The sequence below is a fragment of the Gobio gobio genome (genome assembly GCF_949357685.1).
Source record: "Gobio gobio genome assembly, chromosome: 21".
Taxonomy (NCBI): domain Eukaryota; kingdom Metazoa; phylum Chordata; class Actinopteri; order Cypriniformes; family Gobionidae; genus Gobio; species Gobio gobio.
In genome coordinates, this window is record NC_137117.1 from 24,650,066 (window position 1) to 24,669,937 (window position 19,872).

At 38.7% G+C, this 19,872-nt stretch overlaps 1 protein-coding gene across 3 annotated transcripts in view; it reads left to right on the forward strand.

Moving 5' to 3' along the window:
- Positions 1-19,872, forward strand: part of spen (spen family transcriptional repressor) — a 38,429-nt gene that overhangs the window by 7,534 nt on the left and 11,023 nt on the right. For 2 of the 3 annotated variants that reach the window (XM_079802822.1, XM_079802823.1), the window contains exons 3-10: positions 722-1,375; positions 18,136-18,293; positions 18,406-18,606; positions 18,711-18,862; positions 18,978-19,103; positions 19,305-19,418; positions 19,556-19,669; positions 19,767-19,867. In XM_079802822.1, the coding sequence (XP_079658948.1) occupies positions 722-1,375; positions 18,136-18,293; positions 18,406-18,606; positions 18,711-18,862; positions 18,978-19,103; positions 19,305-19,418; positions 19,556-19,669; positions 19,767-19,867 (1,620 nt within the window). Of the gene's footprint in view, positions 1-721; positions 1,376-18,132; positions 18,294-18,405; positions 18,607-18,710; positions 18,863-18,977; positions 19,104-19,304; positions 19,419-19,555; positions 19,670-19,766; positions 19,868-19,872 lie in introns of all 3 variants that reach the window. The other variant, XM_079802821.1, reaches the window with a different exon arrangement.

Here is a 19,872-nt window from a genome sequence, read left to right on the forward strand (position 1 = left end):
GACTTCATTGCATTCATGAAACTTCATTACTGTTAGTTAATTAAAAAAATCATGAAAGGAAGCAGTAATACGCAGTCATGCTATTATAGGAGGGAACAGGGAAGTAGGAGGTCTAAAATTTGTAATCAAAAGACATATTTGTTCATTATTTTCATGGTAATACAGAATAAATTACCTGCATCTAATTGGTCAAAAAAAAAATCAAACTCAATTTTCAGTAAGGGTAATGTGATTGCAATTCCTCTCTAAAAAGACAAAAACAGTATGCATTAAAAAAAGAAATAAAGTTCCTTTTAACTATTGAAAAAATTGTAAACTGCCATTGTAAAATAAATGAATCTTTGGCTTTCCCCCCCTCTACCCTGTGTAACTTGGAGTGTGACTGACCATGGAATGCATGACTTTTGTCATGCATATTTTTCTTCCCCTTTGTTTTCTTTGGATTCAGTATGATTTAAAAAATGCAAAAAGAGTAAATTGCAAGAAACTTCCCAAAATCCCCCCCAAAATGTCCTGGTATCAATGTTTGTATTAAATGCTACAATATAAGGAAAAATCTAAGACAGCATCTTTTCAACATGCACTTGCAGTCTATTTTTTGATTAAATCACCTCTTCAACGCATGTCACTTGACTCGTATACTTGTCAGGGATGAAAATAACGTTCATTTCATTCTTTCCATTTTTCTTTGCCATCCTCCATCCCTTTCCTTGTCATGTAGGGCTGCGGACAGTCGGGAGCGATCTTATGATCACAGTTCCTATGGACACCACGAGCGTAGCAGCAGCAGCAACACCAGTAGTTTCGATCGCCAGCGTCACTATGAGACTGATTATTACAGAGACTCTAGGGACCGGGCCCTCAGTGGAGCCAGCGGGAGTGCCAGTTCTGCCAGTGGCAGCATTGGAGGCAGCATTGGAGGCAGCATTGGAGGCAGCTCATCAGCAGCCAGCGTAGGTGTTGCAGGGAGCGTTGCAGGAAGCAGCAGTGCTGGTGGAAGCAGTAGCAGCACTGCCGGAGTGGGAAGTGGCGGCTCGACACCGGGAGCCATTGTGTACTATGGTTCACGAAGCCGGAGCCCTAGTCGTTTTGAGACTACAGAGACTCGCTATGAGCCCCGTGCCCGTGAAGCTTTCACACTCGCCAGTGTGGTCCATCGGGATTTATACAGAGAAGAAAGAGGCAGACGAGGAGATAGGACATACCACCACAGTCGCAGTCGATCACCACACTCTTCGCAATCACACAATCCATCACCACAGAGGCTGTCGAGTCAGGCAGCGCGACCGGCACGCTCCCGCAGTGGCTCAGGGTCCCGCAGTCGCTCCTCCAGCTCTGACTCTGTCAGCAGTACCAGCAGTAGTGGCAGTGGCAGGTAAGTGCAGTGAAGCATCTTGGTGCATTAGCGTATCTATGGCAGCAAATGTGCATGATGTAAAATATTTGTCAGAGCTCAACAAAAATTTCTGATTTTTAATTGCCCGCCAATATTTTCACTGGAATCTTTCTTATCATCATTTTAAGCAATCCTTTTGGAATTGCTCAGTTTATTTTATATTATTTTATAATAATATTTAAGATGTAATTATTCATTAATTGTTACATAAATTCATAAACACACTTTTGCTAGAAAATGAGTGCAGTTGAGTGTACATTTGTTTAGGGTTTCCATTATAAGCTTTATATGCTTTAAAGACTATCACAAGAAGTAATTTTTGCAGTTTCCACAAAATGCTAGCCCACTAGATAACAACATTATCTTTCTGACAAATCAGCAGAATTTGCAACAGCAATGTAGATTTAGATTACATCACGGAAAATCAAACATTTAAGTTTGCAATGTATAAAAATGGATGGAAAATATCAAACAATGTTACATTTGAGTTACAAAGGCTAACGTTCCGTTAACTGGCCCAAAATTCCCTTGTGTATCATCCTTATTGTTGAGCCCTGTTTCTTTTGAAGATTATGCACTAAATTATTCTGTGAAGTGTAAGCTTTTTTCTATGTTAAAATACTTGTGTTGGCTTGAGAGCCAACATATTGATCTTTTTAAATGAATATGCCTAGGCAAGAAAGCGATTCATAGTTTGTGGCACTATCAAACATTGTTTAATTTGTTTGCGCTGGTTTGAGCATCTCAACTTTGGCTCAGGACTATTTTTGTTGATGTAGGTCTGAGAAATCTGTTTGGAAAGTGGCACAGAAATGACATTACTTAGCATGTTGATTCTTCAGGTTCCACAAAATCTTTCAGAACTTGTTTAGCTATATTAGTGTTAATTGCATTACAAAGGAGGTTGTAGTCAGATACTTCTCAGTTGCAAAGTCCTTGATCTTTAGACTTGAGCCACATGCTTGCGTAATTGCATGTAACCTTGTTTTCAGTAGTCTTGGTAATCACCTAGGTTTCTGAAGTAGTCAGTAACTATGGATACTGATTACACATTGAGTAGTTTGGTCAGCAACAGTAAACATGCTTCTGTTGTCGTTCAGCTTTCATCATTATTTATCACCCAGTCAGCCTTTTCTGTTTTTTTTAAAGATGCTTGTTGTCTTTACCTTTTTTATTACATTTTATTACATTTTACATGCTAGAAGCTACAGTACCTCTAAAAAGAAACCAACAATGAAATAAATGGCTTTTCTGTCACTTACAATGGATAATGTTGTTCTGTTGATCATGAAAACAACTTTACAAAATGTATTAGAGGTCGACTGATAGTGGATTATACCAATAACGATTACTAGGTTGGCTCACACTGGCTGATAACTGATTAATCTACCAATAGGTTTTAAAATCGATACTGAATGAAAACAAACATAACATAAAATAGTGCTGAACTTTATTACAAAAATTGAAAAACAGTACTGAACCATGAAAATGTACTGTACTTTTAAAATATAAAATAGAAGACCTGGCTCGCAGTCTCCGCTCTAATCCCAAAGTTGTTCGATCGGGTTGAGGTCAGGACTTCGCACCAAACTCGCTCATCCATGTCTTTATGGACCTTGCTTTATGCACTGGTGCGCAGGCATGTTGGAACAGGAAGGGGCCATCCCCAAACTGTTCCCACAAAGTTGTGAGCATGAATTTGTCCAAAATGTCTTGGTTTGCTGAAGCATTAAAGGGTTTGTTCACCCGAAAATTCTGTCATTAATTACTTACCCTCATGTCGTTCGACACCCGTAAGACCTCCGTTCATCTTCGGAACACAAATGAAGATATTTTAGTTGAAATCCGATGGCTCAGAAAGGCCTCCATTGGCACAATGCACTTTACACTCTCAAGACCATTAAAGGTACTAAAGACGTCGTTACAAAGTCCATCTCACTACAGTGGTTCTACAATAACTTTATGAAGCGTCCGAATCATGTTTCGACTCGCTGATTCATAACGCTTCGAAGCTTCATGATGCAGTGTTTTGAAATTGGTCATCACTATATAAGTCATTATTTAGGTTTTTTTTGCGCACAAAAACTATTCTCGTCGCTTCATAAAGTTATTGTAGAACCACTGGAGTGAGATGGACTTTGTAACGATGTCTTTAGTACCTTTTATGGGTCTTGAGAGTGTAAAGTGCATTGTGCCAATGGAGGCCTTTCTGAGCGATTGGATTTCAACTAAAATATCTTCATTTGTGTTCCGAAGATGAACGGAGGTCTTACGGGTGTCGAACGACATGAGGGTAAGTAATTAATGACAGAATTTAAATTTTTGGGTGAACTAACCCTTCAAGATTTCCTATCACCGGAACTAAGGGGCCAAGCCCAACCCCTGAAAAACAACCCCACACCAAATCGAATAAATTTTTGTCTGCTGCATGAACATATCAGTTTGCTTTCTCATGTCACTAACTTTATATATGCAACTTTGCATATATATAATGCATAAAAGCGGCCAGCTCAATAGAAACAAATACAAAAAGGTGGCAACATTAAACAATTGTATCGGACTCCCCCCCTCCCCCCCCCCCATGAAAACAAGTCTACTGTATAGCATAATGTTTCATTGTCTGTTTTAAATCCGCATCTGTGCAGCGTGCAGCCTCACGCGTCACAACAAACGTCAGTGATCGTTTTTATTTCGCCTCTACAGGCCATAGACGCTTAGAACCTCGTCACTCTGCTGCCGTTTTAAAAACGCGGCACTCCCATTGAAAGCCATTAGGAAAATACGCTAACCTCGGGATAAAATGCTTTGGTGGACACACGGCCTAAGTAATCTTGAAGACCTTGATTAGCTTGTTAAGGTGTGTTTGATTTGAATCAATGTCTTCAGGATTACTAAAGCCGTTTCTCAATATGCCTTCTTGTCTGTACTTGTGTTCTTGTGAAACTTCATCAGTAACTGCCTAAGTAAGTACTGTTCTAATTCAAAGATCTTGAAGACAGTTCAAATCCCCAGATTTGTTCTTGCTCCGCCCCTTTTATTATATTTCAGGAATGAGTTGGTTGTTAAAGGGGCTATATGCAACTTTTTCCCCAAAATAAACGTAACAATAGCCTTTTTATTTTACCATTTATGACTCAAACATCTCCTGATTAGCATACTGACACCTTGTCCGCTCACAGTGGGTGCACCTATAAACCTGTATCCTATTTTTCCTATTTTCTGGCGGGTCGTCTTTTCCCGCACTGTCTGCGGATGTGACGTCACCACCGCTGTGAGAGCGAGCAGAAAATGGCCACAGGTGTCAGTCGCGAGTTTAAATTTCAGAAAAACGCATATAGCCCCTTTAATGGTATACATTTAATTGATATATTGTCCTAACCAACCCCTAACCCTAAACTTAAGTGTTGGTAACCCTCTTGAAATATTTAACCTAATTTGTTTCAATATATGAGCAACTCTATTCAGGTTTTTAATTCCGTTTTCTTGGAAAGAAAAAAATATTTCTGTGTATGTGTTTATTAGTATGTTAATAAATTAAAATAATGATAATTAAAAAAAAATACCAGTTTACAATATCCAGCAGCACAATGAACTGTTTTTGCAAACCTAAATAATAACTGGAGACTGCTGACACCGAAAGCCTCGATCATTCAAGTTTTAAATGGTCACTGCTCGTACGTTAAAAATAAGCTGGAAAGGTAATAAAAAGATTAATCATTTCTGTGGGTCTAGTCTTTGCATCTTTTGTTTGAAGTTTGTAACCAGTCTCCTCTGTTGGAGTAGAATTGGCTAGTGGTGCTGTCACAAAAAACAAGGGTTCAAGAAATGTGGTCTTAGAACTGTGGCAAAGACTTTATTTGTAGAAAGATGGTGCACTCGTATTACTATGAATGGGAGAAAGTGCAACGCACAATATGGCGGAATAAATCGTGCCTTCTAAATAAGAGCCAATCGCCGATTGGTAGAGTCATCGTGTCAGCGTTAAATGCTCCGGTTGCTATAGAAACGGTTCTGCGACGCACTTAGTACTGCACATGCGCATTGGATGTTCTAGCCTGTTCTAGATGCTTTTTTAACGCTATTTGAGTATAAGAAACCACATTTATGATGTTGTTGTCAAATTTAAATATGAAATTTGATCGTAAGCTTGGTGAACTTGATGTGTCCCCATTCAAAGAGATGGGAGCTGCATTTGCATGACTGAAATAGCTGTCCGAGAGGTGTTTCAAAGATGGTGGCAGAGTGAAATGACTTGTCCTAAAGGGACTTTGACTGCTGTCCTCAAACTGCAGCCTCTGGTATTGTAGGAATATAGTATTGGACTTGAGACAGCCAGGTATCCCAGAATGCATCTCGCACCAACAAGCAAACATCAATAGAGGAGGAGAAAACCCGCATAATTTAAATAATACTACTGTTATTGGGCCTCATTCATGAAACTTTCGTAAATATATGAGCAAATTCTGAGGCTACGCTTCAGCGACGCTTGGTGAAACAGCATGGAGTGGATGTTTTCGGTTCAGATGCTGAATCATTGAAGTCGTACTGCTGTGGAATGCCAGTTCTACTTTGCAGTAGACACATTGCACCTTGTTTTCTTCTTTTTTTTAAAGAATGTAATGATCCCAAACTTTAGACATTCTCTGCCATTTATGGACATCTTTACTCTCCGCCATTGCGCCAACTAAATTCAAAATGTATCACGCGCTATGGTGTGCTTCAGGAATTTAACGAGGCTTCGAGGCAGAGTTTTTGCCTCCAAGGAATTTTTGTAATCGAGTTAATCGAGTAACTCGATGAATCATTTCAGCCCTACTAGCAAATTATCATGTGTCCATCAAAGCATTTTAGCCAGCTAAAAATGCCTGGTGCTCTTCTGAAAACGGCTAGCTGGTTGCGCTTGAAAGCGCTTTGCAAGGGCAGCGTTTTTCCATCTGAGATACTTTGATTGCTATGAATATGATACTAGTAACACATTACTGCCATGGATATTCTGTATCTCATTTTGAAGAATATTACTGAATATAAAAAAAGCAGTAACTTCTCCATTATTGTTGTTCAGTCGGTGTACAAGTGGGATGATTGGTCGGTGTAGTTTTTGTCCCGCCCCTCCTCCACTGTGATTGGATGGCGGGGTAAAAAGTTACAGTGACGAGTGCTGCCTTTTACTCAACGTTGAACAATAAAACAAAAACAAACAAAAACCCAGACAAATCAACTCTTGAAATATTATTATGGTACATAGTTCATCAAAATGCAATGTCGTCAGTTTTCCTAAATTGAAACACAGAACGTTAAAATGTTTTACGCACCATTTACACGTGGTAGGGAGCAGGTGTAAATTTCTTTCGTACCAACTAACATTTTGAAAATACGAACATTTTCGTGAATCTGAAAATTTACGTCAGAGCGGCTTTACGAACGATTTACACACACATTTGTTCTGCTCGTGTTTCATGAATGAGGCCCATTGTGTCACGGAATGTAGTTTTAAGAGTTTTTCAGGCGGGAATGTAGTTGTTTAAAGCATAAATATATAATAATTAATAAAGAGAGCGCCTTTTCTCAGTTGTGAGATCCCGGTGCTCTTTAACCCCACCTGGAACAGCCTTACCATGGCTAGTTCTTCTGGCGTTTGCCGCTGGCTCTGATGTCCCTGTAGTAGTTAAACATGAGATAATTCGTCTTGTGTATATCTTTGGGCAATCTTTGGTCTCATGAATCTTTAATTTGTTCTGAGGGAAATCATTTTTGGCTGAGGGCAAAGTGAAGTTTTATAACTTTATATATTTATTTTACTTTTGTGCCGTTGTAACCTTCTAGAGCGTTGAATTTGTACTTTTGACTGAGTTGTTTGCTGGTCTTTATTCCTTATTGTATAGCTTCTTATACTTTATACTTTTATTATAGCTATTATTGATCATTAAACCCGGAGTAGCCAGAGCAAGCTTAGTGACACCTTTCAAAAACTGTACCATTTGCAGAATTACCGTACTTGCATCCTCCCTTCCTTGGGAGTTTGTACCCCTGAGTTGAACTTGGCAAGTCCGAACTACCAAGGACGCAAGTCTGAACTACCAAGGACGCAAGTCCGAACTTTGCATAATTGGTATTTAGAAACGCCAAGGCGCTGTGTAATATCATTGTGCCAGCTTCACCCATGGTACGGCAGCAAAGTTCCTTGATTATTACGCATTATTATAACTTTTTTTGTTTTCCCTCAGGCTTAGTACACGATGTAACTAAAGAAGAGTCAAGTTTTAAATAGGAAAAATCTCAACTCTTTGGTCATTTGAGCGAGATGCTAACGGTCTAATCAGATTCAATGATCTATGCTAAGCTATGCTATATCGGCTGAATGGATTCGAAAACGGTAAAACTCAACTGTTTAACTCTTGGGGAGTTGGAAAATGAGCCTATTTTCTAGGGGTGCACAGAAATTTCGGCCGCCAAAAATGTAAAAACAAAAAAAAACAGCCGAAAACGTAAACCGAAAATGAATGTCACCCGCCCCTCCCATCCATCTGCAAGTGCTTAGGTTTCACTCACGGTCGAGCTGTTATCACGCGACGCGTCTGCCTATCAAAGATTAATAAGCATGTCAGCGGTATGAGAACAAATAGAGACGTATCCAGCTGAACTACCCATTGCCAGAAGCGACAATCCCCTTGACTAATGACGCACGAACGAAGGCCGCTTTCCATTGCTTGCGCGGATTGCACGCAGGTATTTATCTGCCCCAAGCAGTGTTGCCAAGTCCACGGTTTTCCCGCAGGATGTTTTTCCATGTCCGCGGGTTGAAGCGACCCCAATTATGTGATATTTAGACCCAGTAATGCGAATTTTTAGACCTGCCATTTTTCCCGGAGAACAGTGAGAGACTATTCAGTGCAGCATCTCATGTTCTTAATGAGAACCATTCTGTGATTTTTGTGTGCAGTTATTCAGATAATTGTGGAACTTTTTTTGCACAATTGTTAAAAAACTATTTTATTTGATGGAACATAAAACTTGAAGATTAATATTAGGCCTATTTGGTATTATTATTTATATTTATTGTTAAAAATATTTTAGGTTTTGTTATGTAACTTAATAAAAGTTTGATTATTCTATTGGGTCCTGATTTTTTTTTTTTTAATTTCAGATCCATTAAATTCAAGCAATTTTTATATATATAGAGTAGGACATCGTTCAAAATTGCAAAGTGTTTACTTACATTGTGCTATTGTAAAATAAAGGAAACAAGATGCGCTTTCTGATGTCTGGGTTTCCTTTCCGTGAGCTTGTTCAAGGAGCGCCTCGCCTCACAAAAATGAACCAAACTTGGCAGCACAGTCACAGTTTTTTTCTTTCTTTTTGTTAATCTGGTAATTATTTAAGTCAAATATATTTTGCGTATTTATTCCTTTTATATAGGCCTATAGACTGATTTTATGAAAACAATTTATTTTTAATTTAACTCCATTTTCCTTAAATCATCCTGGCGACCCATTTTTTAAGTCTCGCGACCCACGGTTTGAAAACCACTGCTATTGAAGAACAATAGTACATTTAATAAGAGTAGAATGTTTACATTTTCCCTATACAAATTTGGGTTTTGCACATTACTGTTGTTAATAAAAGTTAATTTTATCTGCATATCAATTCAAGCTCAGTGCTTCACTGTAAAATTTCCAATAAACAAATATGTAATATTATTAGTAACTGCACTTATTAACAAAAAAATGCAAAACAATAGTATTTTTATGGTTAAATTAACTTTATAATACATTTTCTGATACATGTAGGCCATAACAGCTCTGGTCAAGCATTAAAATGTAGAGCTGTCTGAAATGTTTCTGCACAAAGACTTGTTGTGACTATAATATCAAAGAGAATGCATTTAGTTTAGTTTTACTTCTCTAAACATTTCCTTTTTAACCATATATGTACATATATTAATTTAAAAAGGAATCCAATTACATTTTAAAATATTTTTTGATCCAAGAAATGTAATGTTCTTCAAATGTACATCATAAAAGCAGCCTAGTGAATCGTGTGCATGTTATCACTAAGCAGGTAGGTGAAGTTCACACATTTCTTGGCCTGCCCCCTTTGTATTGTCAACATGCAACCAGGAAATATGTCTGTTGAAATGGTGACAAACCAACATGTAGATGTGGTGCAAAGTAACTTTCTCATAAATCATTATCAGCTATAGGAAGTAATGGGAAATTACCCGTTTTTAACAACAATGACATCATACTTGAATGATCCAAATATCAAAAAAGGTGTTCATATCATTTTTGGTATTTTTAGCTGCGTTGTTTACCAATGACAACCCCAATGTTAAAGGGTCTTTAAGATATTAAGGCCTTTTCAAGGGCCTGATTAATTTGAATTTCAGACCAGCACAAACATTTGCATGCTATCATCTCGACAGATTTTTCTAAGCGACAGTAAATAGGCAAAGGAGGAATCTAAAACTGGCTCTCTTGTCACTTTACTGTACACTATTTGGTGTTTGATAAACACCATAGTGAAAACTCTGTGCAGGCCAGTCAAGTTCCTCCACACCAAACTCTGTCATCCATGTCTTTATGGATCTTGCTTTTATGCACTGGTGCGCAGTCATGTTGGAACAGGAAGGGGACATCCCCAAACTGTTCCCACAAAGTTGGGAGCATGAAATTGTCCAAAATGTCTGGGTATGCTGAAGCATTAAGAGTTCCTTTCACTGGAACTAAGGGGCCAAGCCCAACCACTGAAAAACAACCCCACACCATAACCCTCCTCCACCAAACTTTACACTTGGCACAATTAGGGGTGTGTGATAAATATATATCGTCTGCGATAATATCGTAATAGTTGTTTTAATGATGTGCGATCTTACATTATCTTACATTATGTATATAATATAAATTATATAAATATATACAGTATATACATGCAAATATTTCTTAAAAATATACATGTATGTGTGTGTATTCAAATATACATAATAATTATACACAGTTCACACACATATATTATGTAAACAAACTTTTATATATCACGATAAATCGTTTGACAACCATAAATAAATAAATAAATAAATAAATAAATAAATAAATAAATAAATAAATAAATAAATAAATAAATAAATAAATAAATAAATAAATAAATAAATAAATAAATAAATAAATAAATAAATAAATAAATAAATAAATAAATAAATAAATAAATAATGCATAGACCAGCCAATGAGATTTCCGTTTGCACATTAGTTCTAGATTTTAAACTAGAGATTACAGTACGTCAAATACAGGGACGCTGCGCATCGGTTCAGCAGAACTGAAATAGACAGATTGCTTGAGGGATAACGAAACTCTTGTTTCTCTGAGTGTTCAGCGAGTGAAAATATATCTATGCTAAACTTATTCTTAGCCTCTAACACACACTGGCGAGTAAAATCTAAGCTTTTATTAGCCAATTGCTAGTGATAGATATTATTTAGTAGCCCAGAGTGAAGATTTACTCGCATAATGGGGGTGATTTACTTGCATTGTAGAGGGTTGTGTCCCAACAATAACAGACCGGCGTGCATCTAATAAATTATTCATTCAAGAAGGATGTGCAAGTTTACTGCAACAATGGAGCCGCGAACTTCACATACTTTTGAAAATCCAGCGTTTAGTTGATCCTGATAAGGATCTGTTACTGTTTTCACTCGATACATAACGGAAATTCAAGCTCTTTTTCGGTCAAAATCAGAGTTCATCACTCCAGATAATTTACCTCAAGCGGTCTGCTTTGAAGTTCTGTGAGGAATAAGACGTGCAGCGATGGAGAAGAATTTCCATTGGCTGCAGTCTGCCGGTATTGGCCATTCACAAAAGTCGACATTGCGCAGCCAATAACCTTTTTTTTTTTCTTCAACTGGAACACAGTCCCCCCTCAAAATTAACTCCCTGGACTCCGTCCCCCCGCGTAACCCCCCCCCCCCCCCCCCCCCCCCCAGACTCCCTGATCAGTCCCTGACTACTGACCTAGGGAGCTGATTGAGTCGCACCATATGTCTTGATGTCAGCAAACCTTAAAACATTAGATGTTGACTGACCTAGTTGATGCTGCATAGTTTCACCTTTTGATGCTGACTGGGCTAGACTCTGGCTACAGGCATATTGGGTCAGACATCAATGACTGATACTTCACAAAACGTTGTGATGCGTTTTGATTGACAGTTAGCCTGTGGCTGTTGGACATCAACACAGACCTTTATTTGTAATGAGATGCGGGACATTTAGTAGAGATTATTACTCAGACGTTGAAAATGTTCTGCTCGTTAATGATTTTATTTTCTGGTGCAGCCAAAGCAATGATATCTATATCCATTTTTTAACAAGTGTCGTATGTTAGAGATTTTTCTAAGCCTACACCACACAACCATTTTGTTTTTTTTTGCAAATTACAGGGTGGGGCATCCATAGGAATTAAGTGCTGTCATATATTTATTTTAGTTTTGTTTCAGAAACTCATCTTTCTGTGACTTAAATGTTTTGATTTTGTTGGATAAACACGCAAGGTCGTCTTGAGGGTGCCTTTTTTAACCAGTGTATTTTGTAAATTTTTATGACATTCATGGCATTTGTAAAAATAACTGGTTTAAATTTGAACATGCATTTCCTATGACGTAAGCAATCATTGTATTTCTTTTTTTTTAATGCAGAGTTGGTTCTTTTCTAAATAAGGGCCAATTTGTATAAAAAACAAAACGTATATCTTAGTTGTATTGTATGGTTTTTGAGGAGAAAATGCTGTAGGGGAATTTTAAGAAAAAACGGCTGATGTATTTTCACACTGCCCACTTGAACTCCCCCCACCCCTGTGAGATCCAGTTGGAACTGGAAATTTCTAGCCACTGCTGGCTCCCTGCCCACTCCCACAGGCCAGCCCCTATCATCCGCACTTCTGAGAGAGAGTGAGAGCAAGTGAGAAAAGAGGGCAGTGCAAAGATGTAAACAGACAAAAGGAAAGCCATGTATATGGCTGAATCATAGTGGGGAAAGAAGTCCACTTTAATGTCAAAATGTCAGTGTTAGGCAGCTAAGGTAGCATTTGAAATGTATTAAGCATAATGAAAAAAAGATGGATTTAATTAAACAAAATTTGTATTTTTAGCTTTTTATGTAATCGTTTGCATACAGAGTTGTTTGGCTTTAGTCAGTGGTTATTTGATACGTAGAGAAAAAAAGGAGTTTCACTATTTGATAGAAATGTATGCTATATTAGCCACCAGATCAGTATCATCAGCCGATATATGTTCTTCATTTTTAATGCAGGGCTCAACGCTAAGAATTGTTCTACTGGCCCAGTAGAAATCAAATGTAAAATATCACTGCATAGTCCTCACTGTATTAATATAGAGATTAACCCTTTGATTAACATAAAAACAGACAGCAGCAGGAATATAAGGCTGTTTTCACTTTAAGAGTTGCACATATCCAATATACTGTTACACATGCATCCTATCTCAAATGTTTACACTCACTTAAGACATAACCGATATGTTTACGATAAGAGGTAGACCGATTCATAGGTTTTGCCGATTAATCGGCACCGATAGTAGACTGGGTAAACCCGACCTGATCGGCCGGCGATTTGATTTCGCCCTGCAACTCAGTCTGGAAACCTGTACATTAATTTCTACTGCTTCTGTTACACTTTTGCGGGAACCAATCACATACTGGCTTATCCACCATATTGTGGTCTGATTGGTTGAAGGACTATCCAATTGCATACAGAGTCATTTGAATTATGCTCGTTTATCACGCCTCTTGTGGTCTGATTTAGGCTTGCTACAATAGTCGGTGTTGCCGGTGTTACCGGTGTTCAGACTCAACACCGGTTACATCACTTGCCCACAGTGGCACCACCCCACCGTCGTTTTGATTTTTTTATAGTAATAAAATAATTTCGTTCAGTTAGAGAACAGACATTACAAATAAAAACTGAATATGTCTGCTTAATAATGCATGATCCGACCATCCGAGTCTCGGCAGTGTTCATTCATCAGATTTCATTCATCAGAGAGTGAGGAGCTGACTGAGATGATCGTGGGAGATTTGGTTTCAAAGCGAAACGTAATGGTGCTAATCCAAAACAGAAAGTAAAATGTGCACGGCCGCTCAGAGCGCGCATTGTTTACTTCCGTCTGGCTCAGCAGCGCGAGGCTCCGGTCCGCTGACTGCGCGCGCGCCTCTGCCTCTGCCTCGTCCGCTTGACACTCTGCAATGACGTCATTTTTGCCGCGCGCACCCTTGGGCTCGTGCGGACGCGTCGAGTATAAACAAGGCTTTACGGACGAACTGTCGTTCATTCATGGTTTGCGTCTCAATCATAGACCGATCAATGCCTAATCAGTGCCCTGACTACTGAACTAGGGAGCTGATTGAGAAATACCCATGGCCGCACAGAGCGCGCATTTATGGACGAGCTGTCATTCACGGTGAGTGCGCACTGGCGCGTTTTCAGTTCAGTTTTCAGTTGCATTATAAAAGCCCGAGCGGTCGTGTGCATGTTACTTTAGGTTAGATAGAATTAGTGATTTAAAAGCCCCCGCCGGTGATACCGGTATTACCGGTGTTGTCACACGTCGATTAACCGGTGGGAAAATTTCCTCACCGTCACATCCCTAGTCTGATTGGTTGAAGGACTATCCAATTGTGTTCAGAGTAGAAAGTACATAGCAGACTTCCCAGGCCAATGTTACATTTTAAATTGAGCTTGGTCTAGGGATAGCCAGAAAACACCGATAGCTGATTGGTGAAACAACCGGTTATTGGCAAAAATCCATACCGATAGTTTTTCCGGGTTGCGTCCGTTGCTGGAGTGGCTGAGAAGGGTGTGCTGTCATTACACAGTACGAGAGTGTTGAGAAGGGTCTGCTGGCATTATATAGCACGAGAGCGACCTCTAGAGGCGAAATAACAACTATCACTGACACCTCTTGTTGTTTATATTAACACGTGAGGCTGCACTGCACAGAGAGCGCTGACATATCAGATGCGCATTTAAAACACCGACAGTGAAACGGTATGAAAACAGAATATAGTCAGTACATGTTGCCAAATCATTATAAAATAGGGCTGGACGATTAACTGAGAACTAATCGAAACTGAAAATTTAGAATCTCTAACCGACGTAATTTTTCCATGTCGGTTATTTCGGTTTTCACGTGACTCCGCCCTGTCAGTTACATCAAGTGCAGTTTGGAGGCACATGGAATGATGCAGGAGCAGTTATCTTTGTTTATAGATGCTCAGAATTACTATGGTAATTGCATGTTTTACACAGTTTATACAGGTAAGTTACTCGTCGTTCTTATATGCGCTGATACACACACAGAGACGGCGCACGTAAGCCCCGAAGCCAGATTGCTTTCACCTGCATCCTCATGAAGTTTGTCAATTAAATGAGTTTAAAGGCTTGCCAGTTTGAACATTGAAGCGATTTTAGACCATCAGATGTGTATTATGTTGAACTAATGCCTGATTGTGACACACAAACACTCTGACAGTAGCTCGCACATCGCGTGAAGATCGCGCGCAGAGAAGAGCACAGAAACTCATTGTCAACGCTGCCTTGTGATTTATCACTAAAGTAGCTTAGAAACTCGACCGTAATAGCATAGATTTTAATACCTTTTGAAGTACAAACCACAGCTTCATAATGAATAGAGACGATATGAGTAATTCACAAACACAATCACTCTCTCATTAATGCATTCAAATAAATGTAATGTAGGCCTATGTGCTAATTGATCTGTATCTGATGTACAACAAACAGAAATCTGCCCCAAAGACAATAACTGCTGAAAGTGAACCGTCCCTGTATGACCGAAGCAGGAGTTTGGTCCGCATTGCCGGCAGTAAGTCAGACTTGTTCCCGGTGCATGTTGGACTCCGGCAGGGCTGCCCTTTGTCGCCGGTTCTGTTCATAATTTTTATGGACAGAATTTCTAGGCGCAGCCAAGGGCCGGAGGGTGTCAGGTTTGGGGACCACACGGTTTCGTCTCTGCTCTTTGCAGATGACGTTGTCGTGTTGGCCCCTTCTAACCAGGACCTTCAGCATGCACTGGGACGGTTTGCAGCCGAGTGTGAAGCGGCTGGGATGGGGATCAGCACCTCCAAATCCGAGGCCATGGTCCTCAGTCGGAAAAGGGTGGCTTGCCCACTTCAGGTTGGTGGAGAGTTCCTGCCTCAAGTGGAGGAGTTCAAGTATCTAGGGGTCTTGTTCACGAGTGAGGGGAGGATGGAACGGGAGATTGACAGACGGATCGGTGCAGCTTCTGCAGTAATGCGGTCGATGTACCGGTCTGTCGTGGTGAAGAAAGAGCTAAGCCGTAAGGCGAAGCGCTCGATTTACCGGTCAATCTACGTTCCTACTCTCACCTATGGTCATGAGCTTTGGGTCATGACCGAAAGGACAAGATCCCGGATACAGTCGGCCGAAATGAGCTTTCTCCGCAGGGTGGCTGGGCGCTCCCTTAGAGATAGGGTGAGAAGCTCAGTCACTCGGGAGGAACTCGGAGTAGAGCCGCTGCTCCTCCACATCGAGAGGGGACAGCTGAGGTGGCTCGGGCATCTGTTCCGGATGCCTCCTGAACGCCTTCCCGGGAAGGTGTTTCGGGCATGTCCAACCGGGAGGAGGCCCCGGGGAAGACCAAGGACACGCTGGAGGGACTATGTCTCCCGGCTGGCCTTGGAACGCCTCGGTGTCCCCCCGGAAGAGCTAGAGGAAGTGTCTAGGGAGAGGGAAGTAGGGAATAGTAGAAAATATTTACAGTAGAAACCTTATCAGTGAACTATGAGGGCAAAAAAAAAAGAAACGCATTTGTTTTCAATACATATTTTGTTACTTTGATTAGATAATTGTCAACTGTTCTAAAAAAGCAGACTGTTTGGATTTATATGTAATGATAACACTTTACAATAATATTCCATTTGTAACATTAAGGTTAATAAATGCTATAAAGGTATTATTCATTGTTAGTTTGAACTGTTAACCTTAGTTAATGCACTATGAACTAACATGAATGATCAAGGTACAATTGTATTGCTCTATTATTATTATTAGTTCATGTAAGCTAGCTAAATAAGCTAATACATACTTGTTAACAAATGGGACTTGCACTCTATTACCTATGACATTTACTGACATGTTTCTAAGTTATAGCTAAAGAAACATTTTTAATATTATTTTATTTAAATTATTTTCTGTAGAATTTTATTCTGTTACAACTTCTCGTTTTAATATATTCATATTTACATATGTAATTTAGCACATTTTCATGGTTTAGTACTGTTTTTTTTTTCCTTTCTTTTTTCTGGTAATAAAGTTTTACTTAGTGTTACCTTTTTTTTTTATTCTTTTTTTTTTTTTATATCCAGTATCCATTTGAAAAAATATCAGTGGATTAATCGGTTATCGGCAATTGCGGTCCAACCTTGTTATCAGTATCGGTAAAATCCACTATCGGTCAACCTCTATTTAAGATGATACTCGACAAGACTGGCATTTTGACATAATTTTGTGTGAATATGTTCGTTCAAGCTCAGGAAGACCTAAAAGAGTATTCGCATAAACTGAGAGACACGGGTACTTTTGCGTCTATGTGTGCTTGAATATTTAAATAGGTAAGGCATAAAAATGCGCACTGGCCCGTCCGATCGGGCAAGACCGTTCTCTCATGCTGACCCTGGGCCATCGGGCAGTCCTTATTGTTGAGCACTGTAATGTTATTATCGGTCCGACAAAAGAATTATTAAAGGCGATAAATAATGGATTATTTCCTTCAACTGAGACACTTCAGATGCACACTGTTCAGCATGATAGTTTTAAATTGCTAAAAATATGATTGGAATCACTTCAAAAGGAAAATACATTTAAGTGTAACGTGCAGTGCAGGTCTGTCATATAGGCTAAATAAAATTATAATGAGAAAACCACTGTAAAAGAATGTTGTGAATTATTTGTGTGCGTTGGTATGGGAAGAGCGCATCCACAACAGAGTTATACTTTCATGACTAGCACCCTTTTGCATTTGCAGCCTTTTATGGAATTGTAAGTTGTAATATTATTTATGTGTGTATGTATCTGATTTCTCTCATATAGAGCATGATGCGTTAAGTTAAGTTAATCAATGCGGTAATAAAGCGGTTCAGTTTACTAGTGATCATCATTAGCTTTACCGCATGCAACTCAAACAGAAATTCACAACATTATTAACTATGATTAGGACAGTCATATTTAATCACATCTAATCATTATTTATTAATTGTTTTATTTATTTGTAATGCAATAGATTTTTTTTGATAAGGATAGTTGACCATAGGCATGTAAAATTATTTTTTTAAACTTACACTGGTTCAAGGATACTGTATTGTATATGTTTGATTTATGTTGAAATGCTTGGGACATATTTTTGTAATAAGGCTCTCATAAATCATAAAAATTTAGATTTCGATTTATCGGCCAATATATAGGTTATTGGCTTGCAAGTATAAAAAATGAACATATTGGCCAAAATATTCATATCCTACTATTTGAAACTTGGATAAGCTAGAGTGTTGTAGATATTTTCAGTCACTGACAGACACTATTTCTCCTTTAGCAATAGTGCCTCTCTGAGGTGGGAAAATAAACTGCATGAAAAAAATGGAATTTGTAAATTTCTTTAAAGAAACCATTCTAAGCATGTTTGTGTTCTCTTACAGTAGTGATTCCAGCAGTAGCTCCAGTGATCGATCTCCAGCTCGATCTGTTCAGTCAGCAGCTGTACCTGCCCCTTCTGCTCAACCCCTACCTTCACTGGACAAAGATGAACCTCGCAAAAGTTTTGGTATCAAAGTGCAGAACCTCCCTGTGCGCTCAACAGGTGAGGCTTAGATGAAATTTTGTTAAATTAAGTCGAAATGAAGACATGCAACTTTTCAAACATCAAAACAAATATATTATTAATGTAATTATGCTCTCTCTATCAATTTTAGATACAAGCCTGAAGGATGGTCTTTTCCATGAATTTAAGAAACATGGCAAAGTCACATCAGTTCAGATCCATGGTGCCTCTGAGGAACGATATGGATTAGTGTTCTTTCGCCAGCAAGAAGACCAAGAAAAAGCTCTAAGTGCATCTAAAGGGAAGCTGTTTTTTGGCATGCAAATTGAGGTCACTGCTTGGCATGGCCCAGGTGGGTTTCTAGCATTTAGTGCACAATTCTTTGTTGTTGTCGATATTAGAGGGTTTAGAAGTAGCATTGGGCCTAACATCATTCTCTAATCTGTCGTTCAATAGAAACAGAGAGTGAGAATGAGTTCCGGCCTTTGGATGAACGTATAGATGAGTTTCACCCCAAAGCGACAAGGACATTATTCATAGGCAATTTGGAGAAAACCACAACCTATCATGACCTGCTGAATATATTTCATCGTTTTGGAGAGATTGTTGTAAGTAGAATTGTGCAAGTAAAAAAAAAATATATATATATATATATTTATATATTTCTGTAGTCAAACTTCTTTTTTTTATGTTCTGCTTTTTCTTTCTTTCTTTTTTTACCAGGATATCGATATTAAAAAGGTAAATGGTTCCCCACAATACGCTTTTCTCCAGTATTGTGACATAGCAAGTGTCTGCAAAGCAATTAAGAAAATGGATGGTGAATACCTTGGCAACAACAGGTTAAAGGTGAGGATGGGATCAGATTAATTAAGTGATTCAAAATGTTGTTGTTTATTTACATATAGTTAACGGACATCTTCATTAAGTACAATATTTTTAGAGAAGAAACAGGAGTGTTCACAATTATTTTACAATTACACTCATTAGAACTAAAACCTATGGATTACACTTGACAAATTGGTTGACTTAATGTTTTCTTTCCTGCAGCTTGGTTTTGGCAAGAGTATGCCTACTACATGTGTGTGGTTGGACGGCTTGTCCTCCAGTATTACCGAGCAGTATCTAACAAGGCACTTTTGTCGTTATGGACATGTTGTAAAGGTATTTATCCTGTGCATGTTTTAAAGTTTCTGTCTTTTTCTTAAACTCATGTTCTGTACTCTAATTTCAATAGGATAAATGCATTACAATTTGATGTTCACTTGTTTTCTATATTTTATTATTTTTTATTTATTTAGGTTGTGTTTGACCGACTGAAAGGAATGGCCCTTATCTTATATAATAATATAGAGTATGCGCAGGCCGCTGTCAAGGAAACAAAGGGTTGGAAAATTGGAGGAAATAAAATAAAGGTCTGTAATATTATATGAATTGTACCATTGCACTTTAGAGGGACTTGACAAACTCACTATTTGTTTGTCTAACAATGTTAATTAAATTTGTTTGTAGGTTGACTTTGCCAACCAGGAAAGCCAGTTGGCTTTCTACCGTTCAATGCAGGCATCTGGACAAGACATAAGAGATTTCTATGAAATCATATCTGAACGAAGGTGAG